We start from the raw sequence: 13,724 nt of genomic DNA, 5'->3' as shown, positions 1-13,724 counted from the left end.
ATAATCTCCAAAAGATGCTTTGGTATCCCTAGGGCAATTCAGACAGAGGACAGGATTTTTATAATGAAGAATGTGTTTGTTTTAATTGACAGTGTTTGTATCTAAATGTGTATTTCATGTGTATATGTTGTGTATATTTTGTATTTAGTTTATTTAACCTTTATTTAACTAGGCAAGTTTATACTTGTGTTTGTTTTCGTATTGTGCAGGACTCATTTGCAAGAGACTAGCCTCAATATGACCTCTGTTTAAATTAAGGTAAATAAATATATTAGCCTATCATACATTTCTAGTCAAGGAGAATCATGTAGCCTATATGGACTATACTGGGAGGCGGCTATAAGGGGAGTCAACCGTCAACGCTTTCATTCTCGAGTTTCAGTTTCAACATATCAAACAATTTCAACTTTTTTTAAAAGTGAGAAATGTTTGCGACATCATCTATATTTTCTGTGATATTTAATTTTTTACTTTTAAATTCGCCTGTCTATGAAAACACAGATAATGTGTCTGTTATGATTTTTTTAAATGCAGGCATTAACACGATGTAAAACTGGAGTGGGGTCACAGCAGGCAATGCAGAAAATGGCATAGGTCTTCGAACTGTGGTTCAAATTTCGAAACAATCAACTTCGATCCGATTATGTGGTTTTAAATAGAAATGACATCTTAAAAAACGGGTTTGCTTATCGCTATTCTTGATCGCATTGACCGATCTTTGAATTCTGTCACACACTGCAGAGACGAGGATGGCTTGCCACCCGGCGCTGGATTTAGTTTGCAGTGCGCGCCGGGAGCAGCAGAGTGGGAGGAGTCCTACAATGATCTGTCCCACCATGACACCCTACAATCCAGCGCGCGGGGTGCCACGCGCACGTAGCCTATCCAACCTATATAACCAAGGGGTTCACAGAGTGATCGTCAGTAGGCGGACGGATTTGGTGTTCTCAATAGTTTATTATATAACCCTTTCACGGGATATTTAGCCATTTTGCAACTACAGATGAATATGTTATCATTGTTTTCAGTCATGAGGACCTTGCTGTTGATTATATTCTCTAAATTACTTACTGCTCAGCCGTCACCCACAATTGTAAGTTTTTATTTATCCTATAAAAATTGTTTAGTTGGGAGATGAATCCTTTTAATTGTTCATTATGTTATCCACAGAGTGTTACATGTGAGGAATCAGAAGATGGTGAGTTAGCCCAGGGATGGTTCACTCAGATTACAATATTATTTATTTGTGTTCTTACCTTGAATTATGGTGACAAGGATAGACTGTAATCCACAAGCTGTCAAATCAGTCTACTAATCCATAGACTGCTTTCAGGGTGAGGAAATAATATTTTAATGACCTGTGCAAAGGTATGCTCAATGCAATCTTCCTTAAGAGGGTTTACCTTATTCCTATTAAAGCAGTGGTTAGCAAGTCTGTGTTTTGTAGACCTGCTGCTGTTCGCTACATTGGTGTCAGGAGTGGGATGCTGTCATGTATTGATGGGGTATTTTTTCCCCAAGTGACACCACCGGAATGGATGGAGATTCCTCACGCCTGTCCTTCTTTTCTGGTCGCACTCAAAGTTGCTGTTCTGCCGGAAGACTTTGGGGCTATTCGGCTGAACATAAGTTGGGCCATCAACATCGACAGTAAGGGAAGCCTTATCGGAATTAATTGCATGTTAATAGAAATAGATTTGAAAAAATAACAGTGATGCATATAATACCAACACTTCATATATTTTGCAGAAAGCATTTACTATCTCACAGGAACTTGGATCGATATAGATAGTGATACATACCGCTGTCGGTATGAACCACCTTTCGAAGAAGTTGACCTCAGGGGTCTCGAACAGGTGGGCCTACTGTAGCCTATTCCTTTACAACAAACTTCAAATCCCAATCAGTGGCTATATTGCTGATAATTGCCATAGTTAAAAAAGGTAATGTATAACTCTTTTTGTATTATTCAGGTAAGGCTCATTGAGATAATGTCTTTTTCATACAGCTGTGGTTCTATTACCTTGCACCTGCAAAACCAGGTGATCTGATCATCTCTGCTTACAATCTTCCGAATCCGGCAGATGGCGACTATTCCAAGTTTACGACATGTTATGTACCGTATGGTAAGTACGTTTTTTTTAATGAATTGATATGTTTTTATAGGGATATTAGTTAAATAAAAAAGAAGAAGAATACTAATAATTAGCATATCTTACTGAAATTTATACTCTAGTATATAAGACTATACCTACAGTGGCGTAGCACAGATTTGTTGGGCCCCGCAAGGTCAGAGCAAGGCCCCCCAACCCTTGGGGCAGAGAGAGTTGTATAGCTAAAGTCATGCTATTTTACACATTTTGACATTAGGCTTAGAGAAAATGTTGCTGTTTTAGAGAACAGTCGTACCTTATTTTTCATAAATATTTATCTTAATATAAAAAATAATATATATTTTTTGATAGACCAAAGTATCAACTTTACCATGTAAAGAAACAACTTTTTTAGGTTTTGTTTTATAGCCCTATTCAATGCTCGTTTTTATCAATATTTAGCATATAAAATAACATTTATAAAGCAAACATTACCCCTTAGGTCCAGCAAATACTTCAATTGTTTCAGATTATTTTGCAAATATGATGCAAATATTTGTTCAGAATATTGACAAAACAAATCGATCATAAGGCGGCTAACATCAGTGACAGATATTACAAACCACTGACGGAGTTGACAACAGATACACAAAACACATATTTTAGCCTCTAAAAATAAAAGTTCAATACAAATATTTGGAAAATTTTGAAAATTATTCATTTGAAAATCCCCAATAAAAACATAACATTCTATCAGATCTGTCAGCACTCTTACGGAGTTGACGTTAGACACAAATCTGATGGAGTTAATGTTTAACGGAGTTGACAAAATTGGCATTTTTCTTCTTCATTCAAGTGGTATACATGGTAGCAATTGTGTTTTTCCTCATTTGCTATATGACTCTAAAATCTAATATAGCATATTCTATCTTAATTTATCAGGCTGGTGAAGTTGACAGTTTATGGTTTTGACAATTGTCTGTTCCTTCCTGCATGTTTCCGTACATCTAAGTTCCTGTAGATTGTGAAAACAGGATGTCACATACTGCAGTCGCACGGCTCTTATCTGTATGCCCAGACTTATGACTAAGTCACACAAGACAAGTCTGTACCAGCAAAATACTAACATATAATATCTAAGTAAAAACAACATAGTAGGTCTAATTAAACAGTATAGTATGTAATGAATATTACATTTCCACCACAGTGCTAATGGTCGTTGTCCTGTTGGAAGGTGAACCTTCACCCTAGTCTGATGCCCAGACTGCTCTGGAGCAGGTAATCATCAAGGATATCTCTGTACTTTGCTCCGTTCATCTTTCCCTCGATCCTGACTTGTCTCCCACTCCCTGCTGCTGAAAAAATCCCCACATCATGATGCTGCCACCACCATGCTTCACCATAGGGATGGTGCCAGGTTTCCTCCAGACGTGAACTTTGGCATTCAGGCCAAAGAGTTCAATCTTGGTTTCATCAGACCAGAAAATCTTGTTTGTCATGGTCTGAGATTTCTTTAGGTGCCTTTTGGCAAACTCAAAGTGGGATGTCACGTCCCTTTTACTGAGGAGTGGCTTCCGTCTGGCAACTCGACCATAAAGGCCTTATTGGAGTAGTGCTACAGAGATGGTCGTCCTTCTGGAAGGTTCTCTCATTTCCACAGAGGAACTCTGGAGCTCTGTCAGAGTGGGTTGGGTTCTTGGTCACCTCCCTGACCAAGGCCCTTCTCCCCCGATTGCTCAGTTTGGCCGGGCGGCCAACTCCAGGAAGAGTCTTGGTGGTTCCAAACTTCTTCCATTTAAGAATGGACAATCTTGTCTCGGAGCTCTACGGACAATTCCTTCAACCTCATGGCTTGGTTTTTGCTCTGAGATGCACTGTCAACTGTGGGACCCTATATAGACAGGTGCCTTTCCAAATCATGTTCAGTCAATTGAATTTACCACAGGTGGTCTCCAATCAAGTTGTAGAAACATCTCAAGGATGATTGATGGAAACAGGATGCACCTGAGCTCAATTTTTTCGAGTGTCATAGCAAAGTGTCTGAATACTTATTTAAGGTATTTCTGTTTTTTATTTATAATATATTTGCAAAAATAAATAAACCTGTTTTCACTTTGTCATTATGGGGTATTGATTAGGGGGAAAAAATATGAATACATTTTAGAATAAGGCTGTCACGTAACAAAATGTGGAAAAATGGAAGGGGTCTGAATACTTTCCAAATGCACTGTATAAGAAAAATAAATACATAATTTTTATAATGGAATTACTCGTATACCTTTTATGTGGAAATGGCCTATTCACTTCAATACATTTTTCAGCAGGCACCAGGTTACCTTCAGACGAGTCCCGTGAAACTTGAGGGAGTCATGGAGCAAAACAGAGAATCCCAACGTGTTCATGAGTCTAATCTTTCTGTCATATTAGTGTGTAGCAGAAACGGTTCGGACGCTACAGACTTTTTCGTGAGAACATCGATTTTCGGGATGTCTGATAAACACTGCTGTAGCTCTGCCACCTTCCACCGTTGTCACTAGTTAACACAGCCACAAAGTCATTTTTGTCTATGTCATAAAAAGTCATGAAGACTAAAATTAGCTTTTTGGTATTTTTGGTTAGGGTTAGGCATAAGGTTAGCAGTCTGGTTAAGGTTAGGGTTAAGGTCAGGGTTAGGCTTAAAATCAGATTTTAAGTAGATCAATTGTAAAAAATAAAAATACATTTTAAAAAGGCAGGGTTTAGCCATAATTATGATTTTGTGGCTGTGGTAACTATTGACGAGGGATGCAGTGGATTGAAAACTAACAAAAATAAACAGAGTGGAGCATGCAGGGGCCTCAAGCGGAGATGATTGTTTTTCATGCCCAGCTCATGAGGCCCCTTGATGATGTGAAGCCTGAGGCAATTGTCTCTCCTGCCTATTTGCCTCTTCTGCCAGTGTGTTCATGGCTTATGATGTGTGCATATGCTACATATCCAACCTCACTGAGCTCGAGCTGTTTTGCAAGGAGGAATGGGAAAAAATGTCAGTCTCTCGATGTGCAAAACTGATAGAGACATACCCCAAGCGACTTACAGCTGTAATCGCAGCAAAAGGTGGCGCTACAAAGTATTAACTTAAGGGGGCTGAATAATTTTGCACGCCCAATTTTTCAGTTTTTGATTTGTTAAAAAAGTTTGAAATATCCAATAAATGTCGTTCCACTTCATGATTGTGTCCCACTTGTTGTTGATTCTTCACAAAAAAATACAGTTTTATATCTTTATGTTTGAAGCCTGAAATGTGTCAAAAGGTCGCAAAGTTCAAGGGGGCCGAATACTTTCGCAAGGCACTGTATCTACAGGTCAACCTCAGGGGGAACCCCAATCACCCCCCCCCCCCCCCTAAAAAAAAATGGGGGGAGATTGGGTGTCCCCATTGCAGGGGCTGCGGCTGTGTGTGCCACGATAGTGTACACCTGAGATCATGGTGCTGAGATGTTTTTCTTTATAGCTAGCACCTCATGTTCAATCATTTCTATATTTGTTTATTAAAGTGACTGGGCTTTGTTTAACCATTTCCATTCTATTTTATGCCAGCGACATCAAATGACGACACAGGTGAGCAATCTGATTCATTTGACACATGTGATTTGAAGTGCAGGGATTCCTATGTATTTGATAGGTGGTATTTGTTTATTTTTCTTTTAAGCTGAGTTGGCTTGGCCTACTTCAAACCCCACTGTGATGCCCATATCTGGTAAGATCTTTAAGTCTTTTGAGTGTCTGAACATCTGTGATCTATTTGACATGCTGGTGCCTCCCACCACTCTGTGATGGCAACAATATTCCTGGTTGGACAAGCTTTGAATGTCATTCTGAATGTCCTCCCTGCCACACAGTCAGGTTCCTCACAGGCCTGCCTTGGAAGCTTTTCCTTGCTAGGTTTCTGCAACACTTTGTGACAAAGGTTATTAGCAAAATGGCTATGTCTATACAAACACAATTTCTATGATTTATCATAATATACCTCTCCAAGTAGATAAATAGGGAGATTCTGTCCATGAGATTGATTAGCATTTTGTGTTTTATTAGGATACACATTAGCTGCTGTTAAAGCAGTAGCCACTCTTCCTGGGGTCCACACAAAACTTAAAACATGACATAATACAGAACATTAATAGTCAAGAGCAACTCAAGGACAGAAAAAAGTAAATGTAAAATTCTCTGATGTGAACATAGCAGTGTCTCATGAATCATGTAGAGTTATTGAAGCTCCCTCCTGGCTCAGCTCCCCTGACGTGAACATACAGTAGCTACATATCATATGGCATATAGAGCCCCACTGAAAATCCTTTGCTCTCGCTAAATTTGCTCTCGTAAAATGTAGTCTTATTACAGTTACCACCCGTAATGGGTCTCCTGGGGTAAAATTTTGTCTTATTACAGTTTCCACCCGTAATGGGTCTCCTGGGGTACAATGTGGGGTTATTACAGTTACCATCCATAATGGGTCTCCTGGGATAAAATGTAGTCTTATTACAGTAACCACCCGAAATGGGTATCCTGGGGTAAAATGCAGTGTTATTACAGTAACCACCCATAATAGGTCTCCTGGGGTAAAATGTAATCTTCTGGAGTTTTTTGCATTACAGTTACCACCCGTAATGATGATGAGGGGAAACCAGCAAGCCTTCCAATAGTCTATCTTGGATGCTTAGCTGGGCTCGTGGTACTGGTGGCTTGCTCTCTCACTCTGTGTAAGCTAAACAGGATCTCTTTAAATTCAGGAATCAACATTGAACAAACTCTTTGTTTTGAAGTAACTATCTCCTTTCTCATTTATTTTCCAGATCAAATGTATAGAAGGTACTCAAATTCCCACTTCACTGAGCTGCCGAAGGCAACTGAGGTCACTGTGTCGGTGCTGGTAGTGTACCCTGCAGAAAACCCTGTCTTCCAGAGAGCTGTGCTAGCTTTTGCTGAGTTCCTCCAGTGGCATGGTGACTGCCAGGTGGCTATCGACATGTGGCAGCGTGGCAGGCTGGCAGAGCAGGGCCCGATGCGCTGGCTAGCAGATCAAGCCAAATCCGTAGCCAGGGTGATGGTTGTAAGCCCACAGCCCAAACACTGCCACACTGGCCCAGGGGAACACACAGTACCAGCCGCGGCTCATGACCTGTTTCCTCTGGTGCTCAACATGGTGGCAAGCTACGCTCAGTGCCCCAATGAGCTGGCCAAGTTCTGGTTGGTGCACCTAGGCAAGGCCCCGGAGAGGAGCGGCCTACCTGTGGAATTGACATCCTGTAGGGAATTTAGTCTGAACAGGGACTTGGAGAAACTGTGTAGACACTTGCATCAGCAGGGCTCCAAAAGACCAGGGTTAATGTTCAGATCAGGGTTGGCCTATGGGGAGAAGGCGACAGGGAAGCTGAAAGAGGCTGTGCAGCAGTTAGAGGCATGGCAATGCTCTCAGCCAGGAGGTGCAGGGGAGGCAGCTCCTTTGACCAAATTGATGGCTAGACTGTAAGAACCTGATGATGCTGGTGTGATGACAAATCCAGAGCTTAAATAGTAATGTGAAAATAATCTAAGTAAAAACTCTCTTTTGACCACTTGTAGAACGGTGGGACTGCAAAAATTAGGGCATGCTAACTTTTCTCACTTAGCTTTAAGATTGCTTTTTAAATAGTTTAATATGTTATTTTTCATCAAATGTTTCTGTTTTGGAAATGAAACAAATATTCTATGGTGTTGACATTTTTTATATACTTATTGAATGTTTTGTTTATGTAAATAAATACTTGAATCTAATTATTGACTAACTTTAATGAGTATACAATATTACACTTTATTTTCCTTTATAAAGCTCTGTAGTACCACATTTTGGATACGATGTGCATTTTCACACACTGAATTAAATGGAAAATCTTACTCAAAAACAACATATGGATTTCAGATGCTTATAAATTTGTGTCTAATTGTTTACTACAGAATTACTTTTCCCCTGATTTCTACTGAACAAAAATATAAATGCAACATGCAACAATTTCAAAGATTTTACTGAGTTACAGGTCATATGAGGAAATCAGTCAATTGAAATAAATGTTTTTGTCACGTCTGCTCCCGCTCCCCCTCTCTGGCGCTCGAGGTCGCCAGGCTGCTTATCACACCTGTCACCATTGTTACGCCCATCAGCGCTTCATCGGACTCACCTGGACTCCATCACGTTATTAATTACCTCCCTTATATCTGTCACTGCCTCAGTTTCTTTCCAAGACAGCATTAATGTTGATATGTGTCCCTTGTCCAGACGCTGTTCGTGTTTTGTTTCATGTCTGTTTATTCATTAAATATTCACTCCCTGTACTTGCTTTACGTCTCCCAGCGTCTGGCCTTACAGAATTCTGACTCCACAATTTGAAGCATCAGGGAGTTTTTTGTTTTTGTTGGTGATGCCGGGTCCGGGTGCTGCTGCCGAAGCAACCGGGGATGCCTCAGCTGGCTCGAGAGGCTCCCATGCCTCAGCTGGTTCGAGAGGTTCACAAGCCTGGGTTGGCTCGGCAGGCTCCCACGCCATGCCTCAGCCGACTCGTCAGGCTCCCGCGACTCAGCCGGCTCGTCATGCTCCCGAGGCTCTGTCGGCTCGTCCTGCTCCCGAGGCTCTGTCGGCTCGTCCTGCTCCCGAGGCTCAGCCGGCTCGTCCTGCTCCCGAGGCTCAGCCGGCTCGTCATGCTCCCGAGGCTCAGCCGGCTCGTCATGCTCCCGAGGCTCAGCCGGCTCGTCATGCTCCCGCGGCTCAGCCGGCTCGTCAGGCTCCCGCGCCTCAGCCGGCTCGTCAGGCTCCCGCGCCTCAGCCGGCTCGTCAGGCTCCCGCGCCTCAGCCGGCTCGTCAGGCTCTCCCAGGTGGGACGCCAGGTGGCGCCCCTGGGAGAGAGGGGTACTGTCACATCTGCTCCTGCTTCCCCTCTCTGGCACTCGAGGTCGCCAGGCTGCTGATCATTACGCACACCTGTCACCATCATTACGCGCATCAGCACTTCCTCGGACTCACCTGAACTCCATTACGTTATTAATAACCTCCCCTATATCCGTCACTGCCTCAGTTTCTTTCCCAAGCCAGCATTAATGCCGTTATGTGTCCCTTGTACAGACACTGTTTGTGTTATGTTTCCTTTCTGTTTATTCATTCAATATTGTCACAATCATTTAGAGATTGATTGGACCAAGGTGCAGCGTGGTAGGCGTACATTTTCTTTTATTTAAATGACACCGAAAAAACAACAAAATACAAAAACGAACGTAAAGCTACATGCAGTGCAGAAAGCAACTACACACAAACAAGACCCCACAATCTAAGGTGGGAAAAAGGGCTGCCTAAGTATGATCCCCAATCAGAGACAACGATAAACAGCTGCCTCTGATTGGGAACCATACTAGGCCAACAAATGGAAACATAGATTTGCCCACCCAAGTCACACCCTGACCTAACCAAATAGAGAATAAAAAAGGCTCTCTAAGGTCAGGGCGTGACAAATATTCACTCCCTGTACTTGCTTCTCATCTCCCAGCATCTATCCATACAGTATAAGGGTATAATCTATGGATTTCATGACTGGGAATGCAGATATGCATCTGTTGGTCACAGATACCTTTAAAAAAATGGGCCTCAGGATTTTGTCACTGTATTTTTGTGCATACAAACTGCCATCGATAAAATGCAATTGTGTTCATTGTCTGTAGCTTATGCCTGCCCGTACCATAACCCCACCGCCACCATGGGGCACACTGTTCACAACGTTGACATCACCAAACCGCTCGCCCACACGACGCCATACACATGGTCTGCAGTTGTGAGGCCGGTTAGACGTACTGCCAAATTCTCTAAAACAATGTTGGAGGTAGCTTATGGTAGAGAAATTAACATTGAATTCTCTGGCAACAGCTCTGATGCCAGATAATTAAATGTTAATTTCTCTATTATAAGCTGCCTCCAACATTGTTTTAGAGAATTTGGCAGTACGTCTAACCGGCCTCACAACTGCAGACCATGTGTATGGCGTCGTGTGGGCGAGCGGTTTGGTGATGTCAACGTTGTGAACAACGTTGTTGGCCTAGTATGGTTCCCAATCAGAGGCAGCTGTTTATCGTTGTCTCTGATTGGGGATCATACTTAGAAAGCATTACATGGGCTTGCTCCTACCTATCTTTACAATTTGGTCCTGGCGGAGATCTTTGTGGGCTATACTCGGCCTTGTCTCAGGATGGTAAGTTGGTGGTTGAAGATATCCCTCTTGTGGTGTGGGGGCTGTGCTTTGGCAAAGTGGGTGGGGTTATATCCTGCCTGTTTGGCCCTGTCCGGGGGTATCTTTGGATGGGGCCGCAGTGTCTCCTGACCCCTCCTGCCTCAGCCTCCAGTATTTATGCTACAGTTGTTTGTGTCGGGGGGCTAGGGTCAGTCTGTTATATCTGGAGTACTTCTCCTGTCTTATCCGGTGTCCTGTGTGAATTTAAGTATGCTCTCTCTAATTCTCTATTTCTCTCTCTCGGAGGACCTGAGCCCTAGGACCATGCCTCAGGACTACCTGGCATGATGACTCCTTGCTGTCCACCTGGCCATGCTGCTGCTCCAGTTTCAACTGTTCTGCCTGCTGCTATGGAACCCTGACCTGTTCACTGGATGTGCTACCTGTCCCAAACCTGCTGTTTTCAACTCTCTAGAGACAACAGGAGCGGTAGAGATACTCTTAATGATCGGCTATGAAAAGCCAACTGACATTTACTCCTGAGGTGCTGACTTGTTGCAGCCTCGACAACTACTGTGCTTATTATTATTTGACCATGCTGGTCATTTATTAACATTTCAACATCTTGGCCATGTTCTGTTATAATCTCCACCCGGTACAGCCAGAAGAGGACTGGCCACCCCTCATAGCCTGGTTCCTCTCTAGGTTTCTTCCTAGGGTTTGGCCTTTCTAGGGGGTTTTTCCTAGCCACCGTGCTTCTACACCTGCATTGCTTGCTGTTTGGGGTTTTAGGCTGGGTTTCTGTACAGCACTTTGAGATATCAGCTGATGTAAGAAGGGCTAGATAAATACATTTGATTTGATTTGCACTATACGTTTTCTACATGTTTTCTTTTCAGTTTTAGGGAACATATTATGGCCTAGAAACAAACGTGAGCCACTGGGAAGGGGACCTGAGTCAGAATTTACTGTAGCCTACACCAAAGTCTGATGAACCACTGTCTTTTTTATTTGGTGTAGTCAGTCTTCAACAACAAAATAATTGAAAATTAAAATACATTTGTGCTTATGTGAAATAAGAGGATTACAGTTTCCAGAATACATCTGTTGTTACCAAGCTAAGGCTGCATCTCAATGGTCCAAAGTTGTTCATCAGACCTATCTACCTACCTGGTTGGACCGAGCTATCTGGACAGTTGGCCGGACCTACCTATCTGGTGCGCCGGCCGGACCAAGCTACCTGGCCAGCTGCCTGGACCGACCTACCTACCTAGTCGGACGTATCTATCTGGCCAGTTGGCCGGACCTGGCACCCTCCTTACGGTGAGGCACGGTGGCGGCAGTATCATGCTGTGGGAATGTTTTTCAGCGGCAGGGACTGGTAGACAAGTCAGGATCGAGCAAAGTACAGAGAGATCCTTGATGAAAACCTGCTCTCAGGACCTCAGACAGGGGTGAAGGTTCACCTTCCAACAGGACAATGACCCTAAGCACACAGCCAAGACAACGCAGGAGTGGCTTCCAGACAAGACTCTGAATGTCCTTGAGTGGCCCAGCCAGAGCCCGGACTTTAACATTTCTGGAGAGGCCTGAAAATAGCTGTGCAGCGACGCTCTCCATCCAATCTGACATAGCTTGTGAAGATCTGCATAGAAGAATGGGAGAAACTCTCCAAATACAGGTATGCCGAGCTTGTAGCGTCATACCCAATAAGACAAGATGCTGTAATCGCTGCCAAAGGTGTTTTAACAAAGGAATTTATTTCCTTCTTAATGCGTTTGAGACAATCAATTCTGTTGTGACAAGGTAGTGGTGTTATACAGAAGATAGTCCTATTTGATAAAAGACCAAGTCCATATTATTCCAAGAACAGCTCAAATAAGCAAAGAGAAACGACAGTCCATCATTACTTTAAGACATGAAGGTCAGTCAATATGGAAAATCTCAAGAACTTTTAAAGTTTCTTCAAGTGCAGTCCCAAAAACTATCAAGCGCTATGATGAAACTGACTCTTATGAGGACGGCCACAGAAAAGGAAGACCCAAAGTTACCTCTGCTGCAGAGGATAAGTTCATTAGAGTTACCAGCCTCAGAAGTTGCAGCCCAAATAAATGCTTCACAGAGTTCAGGTAACATTCACATCTCAACAGCAACTGTTCAGAGGAGACTGCATGAACCAGGCCTTCGTGATCGAATTTCTGCAAAGAAACCACTAGTAAAGGACACCAATCAGAAGAAGAGACTTGCTTGGGCCAAGAAACACGAGTCCTTTGACCAGTGGAAATCTGTCATTTGGTCTGATGAGTTCAAATTTGAGATTTTTGGTACAAACCGCCTTGTCTTTGTGAGACGCAGAGAAGGTGAACGGATGATCTCTGCATGTGTTGTTCCCACCGTGAAGCATAGAGGAGGTGTGATGGTATGGGGGTGCTTTGCTGGTGACACTGTCCGTGACTTATTTAGAATTCAAGGCACACTTAATCAGCATGGCTACCACTGCATTCTGCAGCAATACGCCATCAAATCTGGTTTGCGCTTAGTGGGGCTATCATTTGTTTTTCAATGACCTAACACACCTCCAGGCTGTGTAAGGGCTATTTCACCAAGAAGGAGAGTGATGGAGGGCTGCATCAGATGACCTGGCCTCCACACGTGCTCAGCATATGTGGGAACTCCTTCAAGACTGTTGGAAAAGCATTCCATGTGAAGCTGGTTGAGAGAATGCCAAGCATCTGCAGAGCTGTCATCAAGGCAAAGGATGGCTACTTTGAAGAATCTAACATTTTTTATTTGTTTAATACTTTTTTGATTCCTAGTTATTTCATAGTTTTGATGTTTTCACTATTATTCTACAATGTAGAAAATATAAAAAATTAAGAAAATCCCTTGAATGAGTAGATGTGTCCAAACTTTTGGCTGGTAGTGTATGTAACCTTCGTGCCCGGGAAAAGGGAGACAGATCTGGCAAGCACAGTGCTTAATCGAAAGCTTGAAATATGATGGTAGCTAGTATGTTGAACCCGCTAACAACCAATTTTACTGTATAATTTAGCTTGATCAACAAGTTTAGTCTTTTTCAAATTTAAAGAGGACTTGAGTTGTATAGTTAGTCCACTAAAAGATGCTTGCTTACAACTAGTCATCATCTCTTCCACACATTTGACACCAATCAGAGTATCTCCACTGTGTGATCTCCAGAGATGGATGAAGCCCACTTGCTTGCTCTACCCCTCCAGTACTGTTACACTATGTACACCATATTTGCTTGACTCAATACATTTAAAGATACACCTTACTTCATATTGGTTCATTGATTTTTCATGAACATTTAACCATCACAGGTGATATTGTAACCCGGGAACCTGTGACAGAGACATTGTCTAAAGCTTACAAATTCATTCTTGTC

At 42.7% G+C, this 13,724-nt stretch overlaps 1 protein-coding gene across 3 annotated transcripts; it reads left to right on the top strand.

The window, feature by feature from the left end:
• The first annotated feature begins 921 nt into the window (after positions 1-921).
• Positions 922-8,014, top strand: LOC139368731 (interleukin-17 receptor B). 3 transcript variants are annotated; one of them, XM_071108024.1, is made up of 9 exons: positions 930-1,093; positions 1,171-1,198; positions 1,522-1,650; positions 1,750-1,856; positions 2,009-2,126; positions 5,673-5,693; positions 5,785-5,832; positions 6,728-6,832; positions 6,926-8,014. In XM_071108024.1, exons 1-9 carry the CDS (start codon positions 1,004-1,006, stop codon positions 7,600-7,602), a joined length of 1,323 nt encoding a protein of 440 aa, XP_070964125.1. In that variant the 5' UTR covers positions 930-1,003; the 3' UTR covers positions 7,603-8,014. The 3 variants fall into 3 exon arrangements, with proteins under 3 accessions (XP_070964128.1, XP_070964125.1, XP_070964126.1); XM_071108027.1 differs by lacking the exon at positions 1,171-1,198 and having other exon boundaries at positions 922-1,093; positions 6,926-7,883; XM_071108025.1 differs by lacking the exon at positions 5,673-5,693 and having other exon boundaries at positions 939-1,093; positions 6,926-7,736.
• The last annotated feature ends 5,710 nt before the right edge of the window (positions 8,015-13,724 follow it).

The sequence above is a fragment of the Oncorhynchus clarkii genome, chromosome 16 (genome assembly GCF_045791955.1).
Source record: "Oncorhynchus clarkii lewisi isolate Uvic-CL-2024 chromosome 16, UVic_Ocla_1.0, whole genome shotgun sequence".
In the NCBI taxonomy this organism is placed as follows: domain Eukaryota; kingdom Metazoa; phylum Chordata; class Actinopteri; order Salmoniformes; family Salmonidae; genus Oncorhynchus; species Oncorhynchus clarkii.
This window is presented reverse-complemented; position numbering and strand designations above follow the sequence as displayed.

What these genes read in the sequence shown, in the direction of transcription:
- LOC139368731 (XM_071108024.1), top strand. Translation starts at nt 1,004, where the DNA reads ATGAATATGTTATCATTGTTTTCAGTCATGAGGACCTTGCTGTTGATT. An exon ending in CTCAGCCGTCACCCACAATT is followed by an intron (nt 1,094 to 1,170) that starts GTAAGTTTTTAT and finishes TGTTATCCACAG; the next exon opens with AGTGTTACATGTGAGGAATC. An exon ending in GGCTTGCTCTCTCACTCTGT is followed by an intron (nt 6,833 to 6,925) that starts GTAAGCTAAACA and finishes TTTATTTTCCAG; the next exon opens with ATCAAATGTATAGAAGGTAC.